The sequence below is a fragment of the Scardinius erythrophthalmus genome (assembly GCF_964197995.2).
Source record: "Scardinius erythrophthalmus genome assembly, chromosome: 17".
In the NCBI taxonomy this organism is placed as follows: Eukaryota; Metazoa; Chordata; class Actinopteri; order Cypriniformes; family Leuciscidae; genus Scardinius; species Scardinius erythrophthalmus.
In genome coordinates this window covers 605,035-628,222 of record NC_138237.1, presented here as the reverse complement: position 1 = coordinate 628,222, position 23,188 = coordinate 605,035, and the positions used below count along the sequence as shown (strand labels likewise).

The 23,188-nt window shown below is 45.0% G+C and overlaps 2 protein-coding genes across 3 annotated transcripts in view; one reads left to right on the top strand and one right to left on the bottom strand.

The window, feature by feature from the left end:
• Window positions 1-5,070, bottom strand: part of zer1 (zyg-11 related, cell cycle regulator) — a 49,134-nt gene extending 44,064 nt beyond the window's left edge. The window contains exon 1 of the mRNA XM_081390120.1: window positions 4,918-5,070. The gene's annotated coding sequence lies outside the window, so the exon portion shown is untranslated. The remainder of the gene's footprint in view (window positions 1-4,917) is intronic.
• A 446-nt stretch (window positions 5,071-5,516) lies between these two features.
• The window catches only part of tbc1d13 (TBC1 domain family, member 13), a 22,659-nt gene continuing 4,987 nt past the window's right edge, over window positions 5,517-23,188 (top strand). The window contains exons 1-9 of one of the 2 annotated variants that reach the window (XM_081391593.1): window positions 5,517-5,666; window positions 8,632-8,705; window positions 8,910-8,950; window positions 9,035-9,096; window positions 9,999-10,104; window positions 10,186-10,268; window positions 18,774-18,933; window positions 19,153-19,363; window positions 21,493-21,656. In XM_081391593.1, coding sequence (XP_081247719.1) covers window positions 5,581-5,666; window positions 8,632-8,705; window positions 8,910-8,950; window positions 9,035-9,096; window positions 9,999-10,104; window positions 10,186-10,268; window positions 18,774-18,933; window positions 19,153-19,363; window positions 21,493-21,656 — 987 coding nt within the window. In that variant the 5' untranslated portion in view covers window positions 5,517-5,580. The remainder of the gene's footprint in view (window positions 5,667-8,631; window positions 8,706-8,909; window positions 8,951-9,034; window positions 9,097-9,998; window positions 10,105-10,185; window positions 10,269-18,773; window positions 18,934-19,152; window positions 19,364-21,492; window positions 21,657-23,188) is intronic. The other variant, XM_081391594.1, reaches the window with a different exon arrangement.

Genomic DNA, 23,188 nt, shown 5'->3' with positions numbered 1-23,188 from the left:
AATTAGTTTCATAATTGATTCGTTTTGCAGCAGACACTGTTATTGAACTGAGTTGAATTAGTTTCATAATTAGGGCTGTGTTGAAAAAAATCGATTCACCGATTCTGAATCGATTTTCATATTAATTTCTAAAGATCGATCCGTAACTCAGAGGATCGATTTTCCCCGTGAACTTTAACTTGCTGCGTCATTGAATTCACGCATGCGCGCGAGGTGGAAGGACATTAAAACAACGTCAGTAACGTTAAGCATGCGGTTGCTTTGAAAACTCCAGAAACGCTCAAAGCTGCGATCTGACACCATTTCGGGTTCAGAAGCAATGCAGAGAACGAGCTTGACAAAAGCAAAGGTTTTCTAAAGGTTTTGTAAGTTCAAATTTTATTTACATTCTGTGTAGAGATGCGCGGTTGGCGGTTACAGCCGCGGACTCCGCGGATAAACCGTGGATCGGGCGGATGTCGTGACGAAAAATTATATTTTAATTAAATTCGGATGGGTGGCGGGCGGTTAACCAATCAAATAAAAAATGTTATGTATGCATACATTAAGTGGATGGCGGGCGGGTGCGGTTTTGAAAATTGGTCAAAAACGATGGTGCGGAGACTGCGGACGGATGAGTTTTGTGATGCGGTTGAAGTAATATCCCATCCGCGCATCTCTACTCTGTTTACTGTGAAGCCAGTAACCAACAATTTGTTTACATTTGCACTGGCTTAGAACAAATGTGTTCTAAATGTTGATCATTAAAATAAAAAATAAAGGTGCATTTGCATCTGAACTATAGCAGCTTTTTGGAAAATTCTTAATGTCATTTTTAATAATACATCAGGTTCGCGTCTAAATAATCGGTCTACTGGTGCTGATATACCTCTGCGTCCTCGGTCGTCTACACCAGTGCAAGTTTGTGAAAGCAGTTGTATCAACACTCTGGAAGGGGGATTGTTCTTTACAACCACCAATACTCTATTAATTTGCAGTTGAATGTCTATAATAATAGTATCAATATGTTGCATAACTACAGTCCTGTAATTCAGGTAACAGCTGGAAAAAAATGCTTTTTTCAAAAACCATTATCTAAATCTCGAAGATCGGATCGGATCGAATCGGATCGAATCGAATCGAATAATGATAATCGATTCAAGATCTTGAGAATCGGAATCGAATCGATTCTTGAAATTTGAATCGAAACCCAGCCCTATTCATAATTGATTTGTTTTGCAGCATTGATACTGTTATTGAACTGATTAGAATTAGTTTCATAATTGATTCGTTTTGCAGCATTGATACTGTTATTGAACTGATTAGAATTAGTTCCATAATTGATTTGTTTTGCAGCATTGACACTGTTATTGAACTGAGTTGAATTAGTTTCATAATTGATTTGTTTTGCAGCATTGATACTGTTATTGAACTGATTAGAATTAGTTTCATAATTGATTCGTTTTGCAGCACTGATACTGTTATTGAACTGAGTTGAATTAGTTTCATAATTGATTCGTTCTGCAGCATTGATACTGTCATTGAACTGAGTTGAATTAGCTTCATAATTGATTCGTTTTGCAGCATTGATACTGTTATTGAACTGAGTTGAATTAGTTTCATAATTGATTCGTTTTGCAGCATTGATACTGTTATTGAACTGATTAGAATTAGTTTCATAATTGATTCGTTTTGCAGCATTGATACTGTTATTGAACTGAGTTGAATTAGTTTCATAATTGATTCGTTTTGCAGCATTGACACTGTTATTGAACTGATTAGAATTAGTTCCATAATTGATTTGTTTTGCAGCATTGACACTGTTATTGAACTGAGTTGAATTAGTTTCATAATTGATTTGTTTTGCAGCATTGACAGTGTTATTGAACTGAATTGAATTAGTTTCATAATTGATTTGTTTTGCAGCATTGATACTGTTATTGAACTGAGTTGAATTAGTTTCATAATTGATTCGTTTTGCAGCATTGATACTGTTATTTAACTGATTAGAATTAGTTTCATAATTGATTCGTTTTGCAGCACTGACACTGTTATTGAACTGAGTTGAATTAGTTTCATAATTGATTCGTTTTGCAGCATTGACAGTGTTATTGAACTGAATTGAATTAGTTTCATAATTGATTTGTTTTGCAGCATTGATACTGTTATTGAACTGAGTTGAATTAGTTTCATAATTGATTCGTTTTGCAGCATTGATACTGTTATTGAACTGAATTGAATTAGTTCCATAATTGATTCGTTTTGCAGCATTGATACTGTTATTGAACTGAATTGAATTAGTTCCATAATTGATTCGTTTTGCAGCATTGACACTGTTATTGAACTGAATTGAATTAGTTTCATAATTGATTTGTTTTGCAGCACTGACACTGTTATTGAACTGAATTGAATTAGTTTCATAATTGATTCGTTTTGCAGCATTGATACTGTTATTTAACTGATTAGAATTAGTTTCATAATTGATTCGTTTTGCAGCATTGACACTGTTATTGAACTGATTAGAATTAGTTTCATAATTGATTCGTTTTGCAGCACTGACACTGTTATTGAACTGAGTTGAATTAGTTTCATAATTGATTCGTTTTGCAGCATTGACAGTGTTATTGAACTGAATTGAATTAGTTTCATAATTGATTTGTTTTGCAGCATTGATACTGTTATTTAACTGATTAGAATTAGTTTCATAATTGATTCGTTTTGCAGCATTGATACTGTTATTGAACTGAATTGAATTAGTTCCATAATTGATTCGTTTTGCAGCATTGATACTGTTATTGAACTGAATTGAATTAGTTCCATAATTGATTCGTTTTGCAGCATTGACACTGTTATTGAACTGAATTGAATTAGTTTCATAATTGATTTGTTTTGCAGCACTGACACTGTTATTGAACTGAATTGAATTAGTTCCATAATTGATTCGTTTTGCAGCATTGACACTGTTATTGAACTGAATTGAATTAGTTTCATAATTGATTTGTTTTGCAGCATTGATACTGTTATTGAACTGAGTTGAATTAGTTTCATACTTGATTCGTTTTGCAGCATTGATACTGTTATTGAACTGATTAGAATTAGTTTCATAATTGATTCGTTTTGCAGCATTGATACTGTTATTGAACTGAATTGAATTAGTTCCATAATTGATTCGTTTTGCAGCATTGATACTGTTATTGAACTGAGTTGAATTAGTTTCATAATTGATTCGTTTTGCAGCATTGATACTGTTATTGAACTGATTAGAATTAGTTTCATAATTGATTCGTTTCGCAGCATTGATACTGTTATTGAACTGAATTGAATTAGTTCCATAATTGATTCGTTTTGCAGCATTGACACTGTTATTGAACTGAATTGAATTAGTTCCATAATTGATTCGTTTTGCAGCATTGATACTGTTATTGAACTGAATTGAATTCGTTCCATAATTGATTTGTTTTGCAGCATTGACACTGTTATTGAACTGATTAGAATTAGTTTCATAATTGATTCGTTTTGCAGCATTGATACTGTTATTGAACTGATTAGAATTAGTTTCATAATTGATTCGTTTTGCAGCATTGATACTGTTATTGAACTGAATTGAATTAGTTCCATAATTGATTCGTTTTGCAGCATTGATACTGTTATTGAACTGAGTTGAATTAGTTTCATAATTGATTTGTTTTGCAGCATTGATACTGTTATTGAACTGAGTTGAATTAGTTTCATAATTGATTCGTTTTGCAGCATTGATACTGTTATTGAACTGATTAGAATTAGTTTCATAATTGATTCGTTTTGCAGCATTGATACTGTTATTGAACTGAATTGAATTAGTTCCATAATTGATTCGTTTTGCAGCATTGATACTGTTATTGAACTGAGTTGAATTAGTTTCATAATTGATTCGTTTTGCAGCATTGATACTGTTATTGAACTGATTAGAATTAGTTTCATAATTGATTCGTTTCGCAGCATTGATACTGTTATTGAACTGAATTGAATTAGTTCCATAATTGATTCGTTTTGCAGCATTGACACTGTTATTGAACTGAATTGAATTAGTTCCATAATTGATTCGTTTTGCAGCATTGATACTGTTATTGAACTGAATTGAATTAGTTCCATAATTGATTCGTTTTGCAGCATTGATACTGTTATTGAACTGAGTTGAATTAGTTTCATAATTGATTCGTTTTGCAGCATTGATACTGTTATTGAACTGATTAGAATTAGTTTCATAATTGATTCGTTTCGCAGCATTGATACTGTTATTGAACTGAATTGAATTAGTTCCATAATTGATTCGTTTTGCAGCATTGACACTGTTATTGAACTGAATTGAATTAGTTCCATAATTGATTCGTTTTGCAGCATTGACACTGTTATTGAACTGAATTGAATTAGTTTCATAATTGATTTGTTTTGCAGCATTGATACTGTTATTGAACTGAATTGAATTAGTTTCATAATTGATTTGTTTCGCAGCATTGACAGTGTTATTGAACTGAATTGAATCAACATTGAACTGAATTTAATTTGTTTCATAATTAATGACTATTGTAACATTGACACACACAACATCATCATCATCAGCTCTAATCACAGTTCCACTCTACAATATCCCAGTGTTTTATGTGTTGCTATAGCTGCGGCTGCGCGGTTGTTTACGAGCACTGCCCTGGGGAAATACTCCTGATAAACACCAGCTCACGCTTTCTAATAAAGCGGAATTTATATTCAGTCTCCATCGGGGTTCATAGTGACGTTGACGCTCCTGTTGTGCAGATTTGGTAATGTTTGTGTCAGTGTTGATCTTGTGAAGAGTGTTAGCGCGCGGGTTAGCCGTTAGCAGCTCAGTAAAGCGCGAGTTTAATATCCTCGCTCAGTGATTGACAGCGTCTGTCGCGAGCGGCGCGTGCGTGTGTCTCTTACCTGACGCGGGTACACCGACTGACGCGCCGCTTCGATTCACAAGAAACGCAGAAATATGAACATGATCTAATGATGATCTCCACCGCTCTGATGTCAACACAACCTGCGCCACATCCGGGTCACCTGTGCATGTGATGCGATAACTTCCGGTTCGGGGTGATTGATCGGTGAACTGATGAGAAGTGGGTTAATGAAGTCCACTCTAAAAAATCATCCCAGATATCTTGCAAAATGTTAATATATAAATAAATAAAGGTTAATTAAAAAGAAAAGTCTAAACTCCTCTGGATATTCTGACATGAAATACATGCCCGTTTATTTTTTTATTGTAATATTATAAATCAGATTGAGGGCTGATTTAATCTTTTTTTATTTACTTTATCTTGGCTAAATTCTCCCTTTCTTTTAAATATATTATTTTTTTGTTATTAAAAACGTTATTGTAATGTGTGTGTGGGATAATCTATACGACAGTATGCATTTTTCATTTACAAATAAAAATGGTCACACTAATAATTAATAAACTATAATTTAAAAAACAATGTCATCACTCATCAGCAATCATTCATTAATAGTCATTAGTGTGAGTGTTTTCGTGTCTCGGCTCATGATCGTGAAATCATGTGACGCTGATTTGTGTTGTGATGGTTTGTAACGGAACTAATGCGCGCGGCCCGTGTTTCCGGCGGGCTGTTTTCCCGGAGCGCGCGACTGAACCAGTCCAACATGTCGAGTTCCTACAGAAACAGGTGAGAAACACAACACACACGCGATTAAACGCGCATTCTCACTCACACACACACACTTCACTTCATCGACACGCGCGACAGATCGCGTTTATATCAGACGCGCGGGTCAAGCGTGATGACACCGCTGAAGTGTGTGTGTGTGTGTGTGTGTGTGTGTGTGTGTGTGTGTGTGTGTGTGTGTGTGTGTGTGTGTGTGTGTGTGTGAGAGAGAGAGAGAGAGAGAGAGAGAGAGAGAGAGAGAGAGTGAGAGAGAGTGAGAGAGTGAGAGAGTGAGAGAGAGTGTGTGTGTGTGTGTGTGTGTGTGAGTGTGAGTGAGTGAGAGAGAGAGAGAGAAAGTGAGTGAGAGAGAGTAAGTGATTGTGTGTGAATGAGAGAGAGAGAGAGAGAGTGTGTGTGTGTGTGTGTGCGTGTGTGTGTGTGTGCGCGTGTGTGTGTGTGTGTGTGTGTGTGTGTGTGTGTGTGAGAGTGAGAGTGAGAGAGATAGAAAATGAGTGAGAGAGATAGAAAGTGAGTGAGAGAGATAGAAAGTGAGTGAGAGAGAGTAAGTGTGTGTGTGTCCGTCTGACACCATCTTCAGAGTGAGTTTTATTGGAGATACAGTTTAAAAGCAGAAAATCATTAATGTTTATGATTCTCCGAGAGATCAGATCAGCTGTCAATCACAGATCAGCTGTCAGTCACAGATCGGCTGTCAATCACAGATCAGCTGTCAGTCACAGATCGGCTGTCAATCACAGTGATGATGTCTTGGGTTTGAGTAATTCTCATATTGATGTTTAAATCTCAAGAATTGATGCTTAGTGTAATAATAATGTCATGTTCACCTCAGAAAAGCCTCTCAGCTCCAGAAACACTCGCGTTATGAATCATATACGCACCAGATTACATAATCATCATATTCTTACTCAACCTGTTCTTCAAGATGTCATGAATAAACCCATCAGGAAAACTAGTTTTTAACGACAGCCTCTGTTCAAATGTTTAAAAAATGAATTGGAGTAGAAACATAATTCTGATAAATATCTAAATGAATCGAACTGAATCGAGATCAGAACCGAATCGAGATCAGAACCGAATCGAGATTAGAACGAATCGAGATCAGAACAGAATCGAGATCAGAACGAATCGAGGTCAGAACCGAATCGAGATCAGAACGAATCGAGATCAGAACCGAATCGAGATCAGAACCGAATCGAGTTTAGAACTGAATCGAGATCAGAACAAATTGAGTTTAGAACTGAATCGAGATCAAACCGAATCGAGATCAGAACGAATCGAGATCAAACCAAATCGAGATCAGAACCGAATCGAGATCAAACCCGATCGAGATCAAACCGAATCGAGATCAGAACCGAATCGAGATCAGAACCGAATCGAGATCAAACCGAATCGAGATCAGAACCGAATCGAGATCAGAACCGAATCGAGATCAGAACCGAATCGAGATCAGAACGAATCGAGTTTAGAACTGAATCGAGATCAGAATGAATTGAGTTTAGAACTGAATCGAGATCAGAACAGAATCGAGATCAGAACCGAATCGAGATCAGAACCGAATCGAGATCAGAACCGAATCGAGATCAGAACGAATCGAGTTTAGAACTGAATCGAGATCAGAATGAATCGAGTTTAGAACCGAATCGAGATCAAACCGAATCGAGATCAGAACTGAATCGAGATCAAACCGAATCGAGATCAAACCGAATCGAGATCAGAACCGAATCGAGATCAAACCGAATCGAGATCAGAACGAATCGAGATCAGAACTGAATCGAGATCAAACCCAATCGAGATCAGAACGAATCGAGATCAGAACTGAATCGAGATCAAACCCGATCGAGATCAAACCGAATCGAGATCAGAACCGAATCGAGATCAGAACCGAATCGAGATCAAACCGAATCGAGATCAGAACGAATCGAGATCAGAACTGAATCGAGTTTAGAATTGAATCGAGATCAGAACTGAATCGAATCGCCAGCTCGTGAATCGCAGTCAGATCATGTGTGGATGCTCAGCTCTAGTGTTCATGTTCTGGTGAATCAGCGGCTTGACTGAGAGTCCGTCTTCTGTCCTTGTTCCTGGTTTGAGTCTGGAACGCTGGTCAATGAGCGACAGGATTCAGTCGGAGTCACAGGCTCCAGGTCAGGCTTTAACCAGCCTCTGATCAATGAGTCACGAGACTCGTCTAGATCTTCAGCCGGTTCAGACTGAGCTAAACCTGTTTCCTCCTGCGAAACACAACAGAAGGTGTTTTAAGGACGCGTCGGTGAGTCGGGCGAGTTCATGACGCCAGAATGAGGATCTTTGTCTGAGCTGTCCCTTTAAGAGTGCACACTGACTCCTGATTGGACGGTTTGATCATGTGACTGCAGCGGATGCTCTTTCAGATGTTAATACAAACATCTGTGTAAAAATGATCAAAGGTTTGACTCAGTGAATCTTTGAATCAGATTCATCTCCATTTCATTCATGCGAAAATATTAAAGATGCTCAATTAATTAATTAACATTAATTTGCAGTATTAATATGAATGAAAAAAGAATGTTCAAGCATTTTACCTTTTTACTTCCACATTTGATTCAGATTAATGTTCAATATTAATATTAGCAAAATAATATTTTACCTGTTATTTATAAATTATCTGATTGAGATTAATGTTCAGTATCATTAAATCAAATTATTTAATATTTATTTCCAATATTAATATTAAAAATAATGTTCAAGCAGTTTACCTTTTTACCTTTACATTTTTTTATTCAGATTAATTATTGTTCAGTGTTAATACTTAATATCAAACTCTGCTGCATTATTCTCCTGTTGTCTCTGTAAAGCTGCTCTGAAACTCTGTGTTGTAAAAAGCGCTGTATAAATAAAGGAGACTCGACTTGAATGAATGTTTTTCTTCTGTGAGCGTGTGTGATCATGTGATCAGGTCATGTGACGTGTCTCTGCTGTTCCTCAGGATCCAGGAGTTCAAGGTTTCTCTGAGCGAGCAGAAGCTGGACATGAAGGCGTTACGCCAGCTGTGCTTCAGCGGTACGTGTGTGTGTGTGTGTGTGTGTGTGTGTGTGGTGAGTCAGGTGTGTTTATCCACACGCTCTCTCTCTCTCTCTCTCTCTCTCTCTCTCTCTCTCTCTCTCTCTCTCTCTCTCTCTCTCTCTCTCTCTCTCTCTCTCTCTCTCTCTCTCTCTCTCTCTCTCTCTCTCTCTCTCTCTCTCTCTCTCTCTCTCTCTCTCTCAGGGATCCCGTGTGAAGGAGGCATTCGCTCTCTCTGTTGGAAGGTCAGTCTGGCGTCTCCTCCAGTTTCACTCTTCATCATGTGACTGAATCAATGAATGATAGAGATTTCCTCCCTCGTTCCTCAGATCCTGCTGAACTACCTGCCGTCGGATCAGGCCGTATGGGACTCTTTCCTGCAGAAGCAGAGGTTACACACACTCTCACTGTATTTTACACTTAGTTTTTAGATGAGGACGTCTCCAGACAGCAGGTTCGGGGGGGTTCGTCAGGTTCAGCTCACATTTACACACTGAGAATCTCAGCTCAAAATCCCCCAGATCATTTATTAGAGCTTGTCAAATTTGCCCCTTTTTGTGTGTGAGCAAAAACATGCCATTTTTGTGTGTGTCCCTTTAAATGCAAATGAGCTGCAGCTCCGCCTCCGTTCAGAAGAGGGCGGAGTCTTTACACAGCTTCAGAAACTCCGGCAATAACAGAACAGGCCAATCTCCCTCATCCAGAATCCCAGAATAACCAGTAGCGAGTGCAGCCTTACGGAGAGACTCAGGAAGAGCTTCTGAATGTTAGCGGAGACATTTCTGTAGTTGTTGTGGAGTTACACTGATCATCTCATCATCATGTTGAACTTCTCCACAAGTGTCCACAGTTCCTGAGGTGTTTATAAGACAGCGGTGACATGTTCTGGTCAATAGTGTTCAGTGCTCGTCTGTGCTCAACCACAGAACAGCTTCAGGCTCTGCTGGATCTTCATCAGTGCGTTAGAACTGGTCTCTCTGTTGGCGCGTGTGGAACCAAATGTCGCTGGTGTGTGTAAACGTGCAGATTAAGGGCCGGTAATATTATAATAAGATCCTCTTCATACGTCAGAAGGAGAGCGAAATCTGATCGGCTTATTTTATGACATGCTTGCAGAGAAAGGCTCACCAGAACACAGTTACTGGGGTTCATTTTTCTGGGTCGGTAGAAGCACCGGGACCTGATTATAGCACTTACACATGGAAAAAGTCATATTTTCATGATATGTCCCCTTTAAAGTCCCATGTGGAGCACTGAGACATTATGCTAATGAGCTCGACTCTGATTGGTCAGGGATCTGTACGCCCAGTTTCTGAGAGAGATGATCATCCAGCCAGGAATCGCCAAGGCAAACCTGGGCGTGTCTCGAGAGGACGTGACGCTGGAGGATCACGTGAGTGTGAGCGCTTTCCAGGACAGGAAGTGTGTGTGTGTGTGTATGACTGCTGGTGTGTGTGACGCTCTTGTCTCTCGTCTCCAGCCGCTGAACCCGAACCCTGACAGCCGCTGGAACACCTACTTCAAAGACAACGAGGTTCTGCTGCAGATCGATAAAGACGTCAGGTGCTTCATCACTTCCTCTGTGTGTGTGTGTGTGTGTGTGTGTGTGTGTGTGTGTGTGTGTGTGTGTGTGTGTGTGTGTGTGTGTGTGAGAGCATACTATCCGTCCTAAATAGCATTTGAAAAAAGAATTAGTACATCCCAAATCGTAGTATGTTGAAATGAGTGTTCCAAAGATACCCGGATGGTCTACTATTTCCGGTCAGAATCCGAAGTGCAGATCGATGCACACTAGGGTTGCGCGATATGCTCCATTTTCATATCGTCCTATCGTCAGCCTGTGAGATCGGCGATACACGATATTATCGTGAGGGGGCGGGGCTTACTTATTTGATTATTAACTTGCTTATTTACTCATCAATTTGCTTGTTTTATTACTTCGTTTTAAATGAGAATCTTTTTCTATTTTGCTAGCAAAGGTGGAGTGTTTATTAATAGGCTAAATCAGGTTATTTCCTGGTATAGTGAGGTAAAAAAAAAAAAAGATCCTAATCATTCTTGTATCTGACCATTCTTGTATATTTCAACATGTCAGCGGGAAATTTACGGACACACATTATCCTCTCATGCCGTTACAGATGCAGCATTTTGACTGTAGGCTGCTTCTGCACGAGATCATGAGAACACGTTTTAATTTATTGGGTCAAGAAAGAGTCGGAGTCTGCGATATGTCCTCCTCTGTCTGGATGCACTTCACTTATGCGCACCGCACTTCAATAAGCCCAAATAACGCGGGTTTTAAATGCCGGGAGAAATCAGAGGCAAAAATCTAAAAGTCGATCGGTACGTACTTATGACTTGACTCTGATAAAGGAAAATGGGTTAATCCGTTTACATGACCACATGCATTGTCAGTTTATTCAGCATAATCGAGTTAATAACGTGCATGTAAACGCGCTCATTCCCTGAAAGTGAAAGCAGAAACAGACTGCGCTTTCACTGCATTAACGGCGCGTTCTCTCAGAGACGACGGTGGATAACGGTAGGCTACAGCAACTATATTAATTTACTGGCTTAATATTTCTCTTGTGGACTTACATAATTGACAGTGAAAAAAATAGAAGAATATTTCTTGTTAAACAAGTTTGAAGTTGCTTGTGATTTTCACAGGCAGAGTTCAACAGATGCTTCGTGTAACTTTATTAGGCCTAGGCGGCCTATATAATTTTATTGATATTATTATTATAATTAATATTTTGTAATTGTACTGTTTTTAGTGTTTTTACTGTCATTAAATATTTTGTTAATGTGCTATGGAAACAAAATACTGACGAACAACGATGCCGCGTCTTCATCTTGGCTCTGTATAAGAATGATGCGTCTGTTAAAACAAGCACTCTTGGCAATTTGTGAATGGATCACCTTGCAATTAAATTTCGTTGTGGGATGTAGTTTTTTTTTTGTCTGTTTTAAAAATATTTTCTTTGAGGAGTCAACTCATACGCGCGCGTCGGTGACGTCGCATGTGTGGTTGTGATGTCGCAAGTGTGGTTATTGTTATGAATTTAGGCAAGGCAAATATAATTGTAACTATACTAGCTTCATAATAATAATAATGATTTAATACATTAATAGGAAAACGAGCCAATTATCGTATTGATATCGTCAAAGGCATCTGCCATCGGCGATATCTCTGTCTATCGTCGATACACGATACTATCGTCTATCGGCACAACCCTAATGCACACTCTAACGGCTAATATTGCCCACAACCCATCGCGCGTTGGACGAGGGTTCGGTTAGAACTGCAAACACGAGTGAAAAGTGTTAAAAAAAAAAACTGCAGACATGGAGGACGTGCGAGTCTGGCGGTTATGTAGAGAGGTTTAGATAAAGGGGTTTGAGTGATTAATTATCAGTATCTAACCTGACGAAAATGTATTTATTCAATGTTGTCTACATTATATTGCATCTGCAGATGCATTGTGAACTTTTGCGAAGATACGTTTAACCATTAACTTTTAAATGCATCATTATATTCATATTGCAAGCACATGAGGAGAGTCTCCGCATGAAAGACCCACGACTGGCAGATAAACGGGTAAATACATTTCTCTCTGAAACGGTAGGAAATTAAATTAGATTGAATGGAGGATTTGAGGAAAGATGATTGACAGGGCAGTTTGCGGTGACAGGATGCACGCGACAGATCTGTCCGTTAAGTAGTATAGCTTGCCTACTCTTTTGCAAAAAGAGTACATACTTTTATGGCGTAGAATAAGTAGGCGAATTGGGATGCAGCCTCTGTGTGTGAGGAAGGCATTTCATTAAATAACAGTCAGTGAGCGTCTGTGAGCGCCGTTGAGAGTCTGTGAGCGCCAATGAGCATCTCTGAGCGCCAATGAGCATCTCTGAGCGCCAATGAGCATCTCTGAGCGCCAGTGAGAGTCTCTGAGCGCCAATGAGCATCTCTGAGCGCCAGTGAGAGTCTCTGAGCGCCAGTGAGCGCCTGTGAGTGCCAGTGAGAGTCTGAGAGTCTCTGAGCGCCTGTGAGCGCCAGTGAGAGTCTGTGAGAGTCTGAGAGTCTCTGAGCGCCTGTGTGCGTCTGTGTTATTTTATGACATGCTTGCAGAGAAAGGCTCACCAGAACACAGTTACTGGGTTCACTTTTCTGGGTTTTTCTGGGTTTACTACTTACAGCGAGCGCCTGTGAGCGCCTGTGAGCGCCAGTGAGCGCCAGTGAGCGCCTGTGAGCGCCTGTGAGCGCCAGTGAGCGTCAGTGAGCGTCAGTGAGCGTCAGTGAGCGTCAGTGAGCGCCTGTGAGCGCCAGTGAGCGCCTGTGAGCGCCAGTGAGCGCCAGTGAGCGCCTGTGAGCGCCTGTGAGCGCCAGTGAGCGCCTGTGAGCGCCAGTGAGCGCCAGTGAGCGCCAGTGAGCGCCTGTGAGCGCCAGTGAGCGCCAGTGAGCGTCTGTGAGCGCCAGTGAGCGCCTGTGAGCGCCAGTGAGCGTCAGTGAGCGTCAGTGAGCGTCAGTGAGCGTCAGTGAGCGCCTGTGAGCGCCTGTGAGCGCCTGTGAGCGCCTGTGAGCGCCTGTGAGCGCCAGTGAGCGTCAGTGAGCGTCAGTGAGCGTCAGTGAGCGTCAGTGAGCGCCTGTGAGCGCCTGTGAGCGTCAGTGAGCGTCAGTGAGCGCCTGTGAGCGCCTGTGAGCGCCAGTGAGCGTCAGTGAGCGTCTGTGAGCGCCAGTGAGCGTCAGTGAGCGCCTGTGAGCGCCTGTGAGCGCCAGTGAGCGCCTGTGAGCGTCTGTGAGCGTCTGTGAGCGCCAGTGAGAGTCTGTGAGCGTCTGTGAGCGTCAGTGAGAGTCTGTGAGCGCCGGTGAGCGTCTGTGAGAGTCTGAGAGTCTGAGAGTCTGAGAGTCTGTGAGAGTCTGTGAGAGTCTGTGAGAGTCTGTGAGAGTCTGTGAGAGTCTGTGAGAGTCTGTGAGCGCCTGTGAGCGCCTGTGAGCGCCAGTGAGCGTCTGTGAGTGTCTGTGAGCGTCTGTGAGTGTCTGTGAGCGTCTGTGAGCGCCTGTGAGCGTCTGAGAGTCTGAGAGTCTGTGAGCGCCAGTGAGCGTCTGAGCGCCAGTGAGCGTCTGTGAGCGCCAGTGAGCGTCTGTGAGCGCCAGTGAGCGTCTGTGAGCGCCAGTGAGCGTCTGTGAGAGTCTGTGAGCGCCAGTGAGCGTCTGTGAGTGTCTGTGAGCGTCTGTGAGCGCCAGTGACCGTCTGTGAGAGTCTGTGAGCGCCAGTGAGCGTCTGTGAGCGCCAGTGAGCGTCTGTGAGTGTCTGTGAGCGTCTGTGAGCGCCAGTGAGCGTCTGTGAGAGTCTGAGAGTCTGTGAGCGCCAGTGAGCGTCTGTGAGCGCCAGTGAGCGTCTGTGAGCGCCAGTGAGCGTCTGTGAGCGCCAGTGAGCGTCTGTGAGCGTCTGTGAGCGTCTGTGAGCGCCAGTGAGCGTCTGTGAGCGCCAGTGAGCGTCTGTGAGCGCCAGTGAGCGTCTGTGAGCGCCAGTGAGCGTCTGTGAGCGCCAGTGAGCGTCTGTGAGCGCCAGTGAGAGTCTGTGAGAGTCTGAGAGTCTGTGAGCGCCAGTGAGCGTCTGTGAGCGTCAGTGAGAGTCTGTGAGCGCCAGTGACCGTCTGTGAGAGTCTGTGAGTGTCTGTGAGCGTCTGTGAGTGTCTGTGAGCGTCTGTGAGCGCCAGTGAGCGTCTGTGAGAGTCTGAGAGTCTGTGAGCGCCAGTGAGCGTCTGTGAGCGCCAGTGAGCGTCTGTGAGCGCCAGTGAGCGTCTGTGAGCGCCAGTGAGCGTCTGTGAGCGTCTGTGAGCGTCTGTGAGCGTCTGTGAGCGCCAGTGAGCGTCTGTGAGCGCCAGTGAGCGTCTGTGAGCGCCAGTGAGAGTCTGTGAGAGTCTGAGAGTCTGTGAGCGCCAGTGAGCGTCTGTGAGCGTCAGTGAGAGTCTGAGAGTCTGTGAGCGCCAGTGAGCGTCTGTGAGAGTCTGAGAGTCTGTGAGAGTCTGAGAGTCTGTGAGCGCCAGTGAGCGTCTGTGAGCGCCAGTGAGAGTCTGTGAGAGTCTGAGAGTCTGTGAGCGCCAGTGAGAGTCTGTGAGAGTCTGAGAGTCTGTGAGCGTCAGTGAGAGTCTGTGAGCGCCAGTGAGCGCCAGTGAGGGTCTGTGAGCGTCTGTGAGCGCCAGTGAGAGTCTGTGAGCGTCTGTGAGCATCTGTGAGCGTCAGTGAGAGTCTGTGAGCGTCTGTGAGCGCCTGTGAGCGCCAGTGAGAGTCTGTGAGAGTCTGAGAGTCTGTGAGCGCCAGTGAGCGTCAGTGAGAGTCTGTGAGCGCCAGTGAGCGTCAGTGAGAGTCTGTGAGCGTCTGTGAGCGCCTGTGAGCGCCAGTGAGAGTCTGTGAGAGTCTGAGAGTCTGTGAGCGCCAGTGAGCGTCAGTGAGAGTCTGTGAGCGCCAGTGAGCGTCAGTGAGAGTCTGTGAGCGCCAGTGAGCGTCTGTGAGAGTCTGTGAGCGTCTGTGAGCGTCTGTGAGCGCCAGTGAGCGCCAGTGAGCGTCTGTGAGCGTCTGTGAGTGCCAGTGAGAGTCTGTGAGAGTCTGTGAGCGCCTGTGAGCGCCAGTGAGAGTCTGTGAGCATCTGTGAGCGCCAGTGAGCGTCTGTGAGAGTCTGTGAGCGCCAGTGAGAGTCAGTGAGAGTCTGTGAGCGTCAATGAGCGTCAGTGAGAGTCTGTGAGTGTCTGTGAGCGTCTGTGAGCGCCAGTGAGAGTCTGTGAGCGCCAGTGAGCGTCAGTGAGAGTCTGTGAGCGTCAATGAGCGTCAGTGAGAGTCTGTGAGCGTCTGTGAGCGCCAGTGAGCGTCTGTGAGCGTCAGTGAGCATCAGTGAGAGTCTGTGAGCGCCAGTGAGCGTCAGTGAGAGTCTGTGAGCGCCAGTGAGCGTCTGTGAGAGTCTGTGAGCGTCTGTGAGCGTCTGTGAGCGCCAGTGAGCGTCTGTGAGCGCCAGTGAGCGTCTGTGAGCGCCAGTGAGAGTCTGTGAGAGTCTGAGAGTCTGTGAGCGCCAGTGAGCGTCTGTGAGCGTCAGTGAGAGTCTGTGAGAGTCTGAGAGTCTGTGAGCGCCAGTGAGCGTCTGTGAGAGTCTGAGAGTCTGTGAGCGCCAGTGAGCGTCTGTGAGAGTCTGTGAGCGCCAGTGAGAGTCTGTGAGAGTCTGTGAGAGTCTGTGAGCGTCAGTGAGAGTCTGTGAGCGCCAGTGAGCGTCTGAGAGTCTGTGAGCGCCAGTGAGCGTCTGTGAGAGTCTGAGAGTCTGTGAGCGCCTGTGAGCGTCTGTGAGCGCCAGTGAGAGTCTGTGAGAGTCTGAGAGTCTGTGAGCGTCAGTGAGAGTCTGTGAGCGCCAGTGAGCGCCAGTGAGAGTCTGAGCGTCAGTGAGAGTCTGTGAGCGTCTGTGAGCGTCTGTGAGCGCCTGTGAGCGCCAGTGAGAGTCTGTGAGAGTCTGAGAGTCTGTGAGCGCCAGTGAGAGTCTGTGAGCGCCAGTGAGCGTCAGTGAGAGTCTGTGAGCGTCTGTGAGCGCCTGTGAGCGCCAGTGAGAGTCTGTGAGCGTCTGTGAGCGTCTGTGAGCGCCAGTGAGCGTCTGTGAGCGCCAGTGAGAGTCTGTGAGAGTCTGAGAGTCTGTGAGCGCCAGTGAGCGCCAGTGAGCGTCAGTGAGAGTCTGTGAGCGTCAGTGAGCGTCAGTGAGAGTCTGTGAGCGTCTGTGAGCGTCTGTGAGCGCCAGTGAGCGTCTGTGAGCGTCTGTGAGCGCCAGTGAGAGTCTGTGAGAGTCTGAGAGTCTGTGAGCGCCTGTGAGCGCCAGTGAGAGTCTGTGAGCGTCTGTGAGCGTCTGTGAGCGCCAGTGAGCGTCTGTGAGAGTCTGTGAGCGCCAGTGAGAGTCTGTGAGCGTCTGTGAGCGTCTGTGAGCGCCAGTGAGCGTCTGTGAGCGTCTGTGAGCGCCAGTGAGAGTCTGTGAGAGTCTGAGAGTCTGTGAGCGCCTGTGAGCGCCAGTGAGAGTCTGTGAGCGTCTGTGAGCGCCAGTGAGCGTCTGTGAGAGTCTGTGAGCGCCAGTGAGAGTCTGTGAGCGCCAGTGAGCGTCAGTGAGAGTCTGTGAGCGTCAATGAGCGTCAGTGAGAGTCTGTGAGAGTCTGTGAGCGTCTGTGAGCGTCTGTGAGCGTCTGTGAGCGTCTGTGAGCGTCTGTGAGCGCCAGTGAGCGTCTGTGAGCGCCAGTGAGCGTGTGTTAGCGTCTGTGAGCGTCTGTGAGCGCCAGTGAGCGTCAGTGAGAGTCTGTGAGCGTCAGTGAGAGTCTGTGAGCGTCTGTGAGCGCCTGTGAGCGTCTGTGAGCGCCAGTGAGAGTCTGTGAGCGTCAGTGAGAGTCTGTGAGCGTCTGTGAGCGCCAGTGAGCGTGTGTTAGCGTCTGTGAGCGCCAGTGAGCGTCAGTGAGAGTCTGTGAGCGTCAGTGAGCGTCAGTGAGAGTCTGTGAGCGTCTGTGAGCGCCTGTGAGCGTCTGTGAGCGCCAGTGAGAGTCTGTGAGAGTCTGAGAGTCTGTGATCGCCAGTGAGCGCCTGTGAGCGCCTGTGAGCGCCAGTGAGCGTCAGTGAGAGTCTGTGAGCGTCTGTGAGCGTCTGTGAGCGCCAGTGAGAGTCTGTGAGCGTCAGTGAGTGCCTGTGAGCGCCTGTGAGCGTCTGTGAGAGTCTGTGAGAGTCTGAGAGTCTGTGAGAGTCTGTGAGAGTCTGTGAGAGTCTGTGAGAGTCTGTGAGAGTCTGTGAGCGTCTGTGAGAGTCTGAGAGTCTGTGAGCGTCTGTGAGCGCCAGTGAGAGTCTGAGAGTCTGAGAGAGTCTGAGAGAGTCTGAGAGAGTCTGTGAGAGTCTGTGAGAGTCTGTGAGAGTCTGTGAGAGTCTGTGAGAGTCTGTGAGAGTCTGTGAGAGTCTGTGAGCGCCAGTGAGAGTCTGTGAGAGTCTGTGAGAGTCAGTGAGAGTCAGTGAGAGTCAGTGAGAGTCAGTGAGAGTCAGTGAGAGTCAGTGAGAGTCAGTGAGAGTCAGTGAGAGTCAGTGAGCGCCAGTGAGCGTCTGTGAGCGCCAGTGAGCGTGTTAGCGTCTGTGAGCGTCTGTGAGCGCCAGTGAGAGTCTGTGAGCGCCAGTGAGAGTCTGTGAGCGTCAGTGAGCGTCAGTGAGAGTCTGTGAGCGTCTGTGAGCGCCTGTGAGCGTCTGTGAGCGCCAGTGAGAGTCTGTGAGAGTCTGAGAGTCTGTGATCGCCAGTGAGCGCCTGTGAGCGCCTGTGAGCGTCAGTGAGAGCGTCTGTGAGCGCCAGTGAGAGTCTGTGAGCGCCAGTGAGAGTCTGTGAGCGTCAGTGAGCGTCAGTGAGCGTCAGTGAGCGTCTGTGAGCGTCTGTGAGCGCCTGTGAGCGTCTGTGAGCGCCAGTGAGAGTCTGTGAGAGTCTGAGAGTCTGTGATCGCCAGTGAGCGCCTGTGAGCGCCTGTGAGCGCCAGTGAGCGTCAGTGAGCGTCTGTGAGCGTCTGTGAGCGTCAGTGAGCGTCTGTGAGCGTCTGTGAGCGTCTGTGAGCGTCTGTGAGCGTCTGTGAGCGCCAGTGAGAGTCTGTGAGAGTCTGTGAGCGTCAGTGAGCGCCTGTGAGCGCCTGTGAGAGTCTGTGAGAGTCTGAGAGTCTGTGAGAGTCTGTGAGCGTCTGTGAGCGTCTGTGAGCGTCTGTGAGAGTCTGAGAGTCTGTGAGCGTCTGTGAGCGTCTGTGAGCGTCTGTGAGCGCCAGTGAGAGTCTGAGAGTCTGAGAGTCTGAGAGTCTGAGAGTCTGAGAGTCTGAGAGTCTGAGAGTCTGAGAGTCTGAGAGTCTGAGAGAGTCTGAGAGAGTCAGTGAGAGTCAGTGAGAGTCAGTGAGAGTCAGTGAGAGTCTGTGAGAGTCAGTGAGAGTCAGTGAGAGTCAGTGAGCGCCAGTGAGCGCCAGTGAGCGCCAGTGAGTGAGTGAGAGTGTGCTGTCACATGAGTTGTGATGAATATTAATATGTCCGTGTGTGTGTGTCAGGCGCTTGTACCCAGACATGGCGTTCTTCCAGCGTCCCACAGATTTTCCCTGTCAGCTGATACTGGATCCTCAGAACGAGTACGAGACGCTGAGGCGGCGTGTGGAGCAGACCACGCTCAAGGCCCAGACGGTGGGCCGGAACCGCAGCGGCGTCACTAACGTGAGTGTGTGTGTGTGTGTGAGTGAGTGAGTTTGGAGCAGACCATGCAGCGGCGTCACTAACGTGAGTGTGTGTGTGTGAGTGAGTGTGGAGCAGACCATGCAGCGGCGACACTAATGTGAGTGTGAGTGTTCACATGTTATAAGAGTGAGTTATATGTGTGTGTGTGTGTGTGTGTGTGTGTGTGTGTGTGTTCTGATGCGTCTGCTCTCCCTCCAGGTCAGTTCTCCAGGGAAGGCCTTAAACCTGTATCCCTCCAACGAGTATGAGGTGCTTCCCAACGGATGCGAGGCGCACTGGGAAGTGGTGGAGCGGATTCTCTTCATCTACGCCAAACTAAACCCGGGCATCGCGTACGTGCAGGGCATGAACGAGATCGTGGGTCCCATCTACTACACCTTCGCCACCGACCCCAACAGCCAGTGGAAGGGTAACCCTCTCACTGCTTCCTACACTGCAAACATGCTTTTCTTACTCAGTATGTTCGTCTTGTTTCCAGTCTAAATATCTAAACATTCTTAAATCAAGAAGCATTTGCTAGAGAAGTAAAATGACATAAGAAATACTGTCTTGTTTTCTGATATTTATAAAGTAAATTGAGTTTTAATAAAATTAAGCAAAATTATCTGTCAATGATGTAAGAAAAATAATTTTTTTTTCTTTTTTTCTTACTCCATTGGCAGATAATTTAGCTTGTTTTAAAGGTGGGGTTAGTCGTTTTTGAAATATGCTGTTGGCCAATGCTGATGTTTGAAATCAACCCAAACAAACACACCCCTTCTTCATTGCTCCGCCTCCAGTCGGCCTCGAACCCCGATCCCCTGCGAGTCGAGTGCGCTAACACTGGCGCTGAACACCGCATTCACTAGCAGTCGTCACACTAGCTGTCCTGTTACACACTCAGTCCAAGAGTGGGTGTCTGTTAATCATAGCAAAAGCGCAACAGAATAATGCTTCACGAAAAATAAAGCGCAGCCGCAGATGATGAACAAATGACAAGGAAGCACAAAAAATGCACATAGCAACACAATAGTAATTACAAACAAGAGTTGTTATTTACAGCACAGCAGCTCCAGACACACAATAACATTCAAACCCGGTGTTCCTCAGTTATCCAGTTACCGAGTGTTCCCCGGTGTTCCTCAGTTATCCAGTTACCTAGTGTTCCCCGGTTTTCCCCCGGTGTTCCTCAGTTATCCAGTTACCTATTGTTCCCCAGTGTTCCCCGGTTTTCCCCCGGTGTTCCCCAGTTATCCAGTTCCCCAGTGTTCCCTGGTTTTCCAGTTACCTAGTGTTCCCCAGTGTTCCCTGGTTTTCCAGTTACCTAGTGTTCCCCAGTGTTCCCTGGTTTTCCAGTTACCTAGTGTTCCCCAGTGTTCCCTGGTTTTCCCCCGGTGTTCCCCAGTTATCCAGTTCCCCAGTGTTCCCCGGTTTTCCAGTTACCTAGTGTTCCCCAGTGTTCCCGGTTTTCCCCCGGTGTTCCCCAGTTATCCAGTTACCTAGTGTTCCCCGGTTTTCCCCCGGTGTTCCTCAGTTATCCAGTTACCTAGTGTTCCCCGGTTTTCCCCCGGTGTTCCTCAGTTATCCAGTTACCTATTGTTCCCCAGTGTTCCCCGGTTTTCCCCCGGTGTTCCCCAGTTATCCAGTTCCCCAGTGTTCCCTGGTTTTCCAGTTACCTAGTGTTCCCCAGTGTTCCCTGGTTTTCCAGTTACCTAGTGTTCCCCAGTGTTCCCTGGTTTTCCAGTTACCTAGTGTTCCCCAGTGTTCCCTGGTTTTCCCCCGGTGTTCCCCAGTTATCCAGTTCCCCAGTGTTCCCTGGTTTTCCAGTTACCTAGTGTTCCCCAGTGTTCCCTGGTTTTCCCCCGGTGTTCCCCAGTTATCCAGTTACCTAGTGTTCCCCAGTGTTCCCGGTTTTCCCCCGGTGTTCCCCAGTGTTCCCCGGTTTTCCCCCGGTGTTCCCCAGTTATCCAGTTACCTAGTGTTCCCCAGTGTTCCCGGTTTTCCCCCGGTGTTCCCCAGTGTTCCCCGGTTTTCCCCCGGTGTTCCCCAGTTATCCAGTTCCCCAGTGTTCCCCGGTTTTCCCCCGGTGTTCCCCAGTTATCCAGTTCCCCAGTGTTCCCCGGTTTTCCAGTTACCTAGTGTTCCCCAGTGTTCCCGGTTTTCCCCCGGTGTTCCCCAGTTATCCAGTTACCTAGTGTTCCCCGGTGTTCCCCAGTTATCCAGTTACCCAGTGTTCCCTGGTGTTCCCCAGTTATGCAGTTCCCCAGTTTTCCCCACCAGTGTAATTCACGCGTTTCGAATCAAAGCAACATCCGCATGTGTTTTCAGGTCTTCCCGCTTCGCTCTCTCCAGCACTTTTTATCAGAAAACAAGATAGAATTTCGTATGTCAATGCACTGCTCTGGTAAATGCTTCTTGATTTAAGAATGTTTAGATATTTGGACTGGAACTGGACTGGAAGACAAACATACTAAGTAAGAAAAGCATGTTTTGCTGTGTACTGTTGTGTACTGTTGTGGATGAGTCCTAGATTAGAGTTTGGGTGTTCTTGCGTCTCAGAACACGCGGAGGCCGACACCTTCTTCTGCTTCACGAACCTGATGTCTGAGAACAGAGATAACTTCATCAAGAGCCTGGACGACTCGCAGTGCGGCATCACCTTCAAGATGGAGAGCGTGTTCTCCAAACTCAAGGAGAAGGACACCGAGCTCTACATGAGACTGGTGACAACATCTCTTTATTAGTCTGACTGTTATTCTTTGGTGAAATTACATGGAATTACTTATAAGGGTTTTCCAGTTTCCATCTGAGCATCTGACACTTTTTAACCCTTCTGATGATTATTATTTGAGTTATCATGGCATAAACACAAAGTCTAGCTGGACTACAAGCTAAAAATCACTGTCCAACTTTATAAGACGAACAGAACTGCTTCCAAGGGCTTTATCACATCCAAAATAGAAGTTTGTGTTTACATTATACATATGTGTGTACTGTGTCTAATTATTGTGTATATTTAAATACACACACATATATGCATTGCATGTATATATTTAAGAAATATTTGCATGTATATATTTTGAATTTATTGAAGGATAGCCTCTTGAGATGCAACATCTCATTTTCAAGAGGGTCCTATAAACACAAATACAGAATACAAAACAAATCATAAACAAAAAATAATAAATAACAACATTACAAATACACATAAATTCATTGACACAACACATTCATACACAGATTCTCTCCCTAACATACACCTACATCCACCTACCTATCCCACTCACCAAAATATATATATATATAAATATATATATTTTAAAATAAACAAAATGCACAAAAAATTGAGGTTAACTTTTAAAACATAAACAGGTTGTTTGAAAATATAAAAGTAGGGATGATCTGAAAAAACGAAAAGAAGTTATAGACCTCAAAGAAAGAGGAAGATTATTCCAGTCACATGGCGCTTTATATTGGAACGTTCTACGTCCAACTTCTTTGTATATTCTGGGCACAACGAAAAAGGGATATTGCATGTGTCTGAGTGAATATGCAGACCTGCCTGGAATTAAATACTGTTTTAAATGGGAGGGATAGTTAAAATAAACAAATTTGAAAATAAACTGCACCCAGTGGAGTTGCCTTCTTGATTTATATATGATATATATCTGTATATATAATTTATATTATATATAAATATTTTATATATAAAGAACTTTTCTTTTAAATATATACATGCATTTGTGTGTATTTATATATACAAAATAATTATACACAGTACACACACATGTATTATGTAAACCCAAACTTTTATTTTGGATGCGATTAATCGTTGCCCAGCACTACTGGGTTCCCAAACAACACGACCGCGTTTATTGTGTTTCGTCTGCCACTCTGAGGCGCAAGTCATTTATTACGAAAGTTATTCTAAACAGCGGCTTCTCCTCCTGCAGAAACTTCTATTGTTCTTCATGATATTTTGCGCCAGTTTATCAGGAAATAACTTCTTCGACTCCCTTGATGGAAATGGTGCTTTATTCACAAAGGCTTTTTGCCATATTCCAATTTTGCGCATTAGTTAAATTTGCATCTTTGGATGGAAACACAGCTATTGATATTGTTTTGACACTTATACTAACCATCTGTCTTTCTGCTTTTGTCTGTCTGCTTTTGTTTGTTTGTTTGTTTGTTTGTTTGTTTGTCTGTCCGTCTGCTTTTGTTTGTTTGTTTGTCTGTCTGCTTTTTTGTCTGTCTG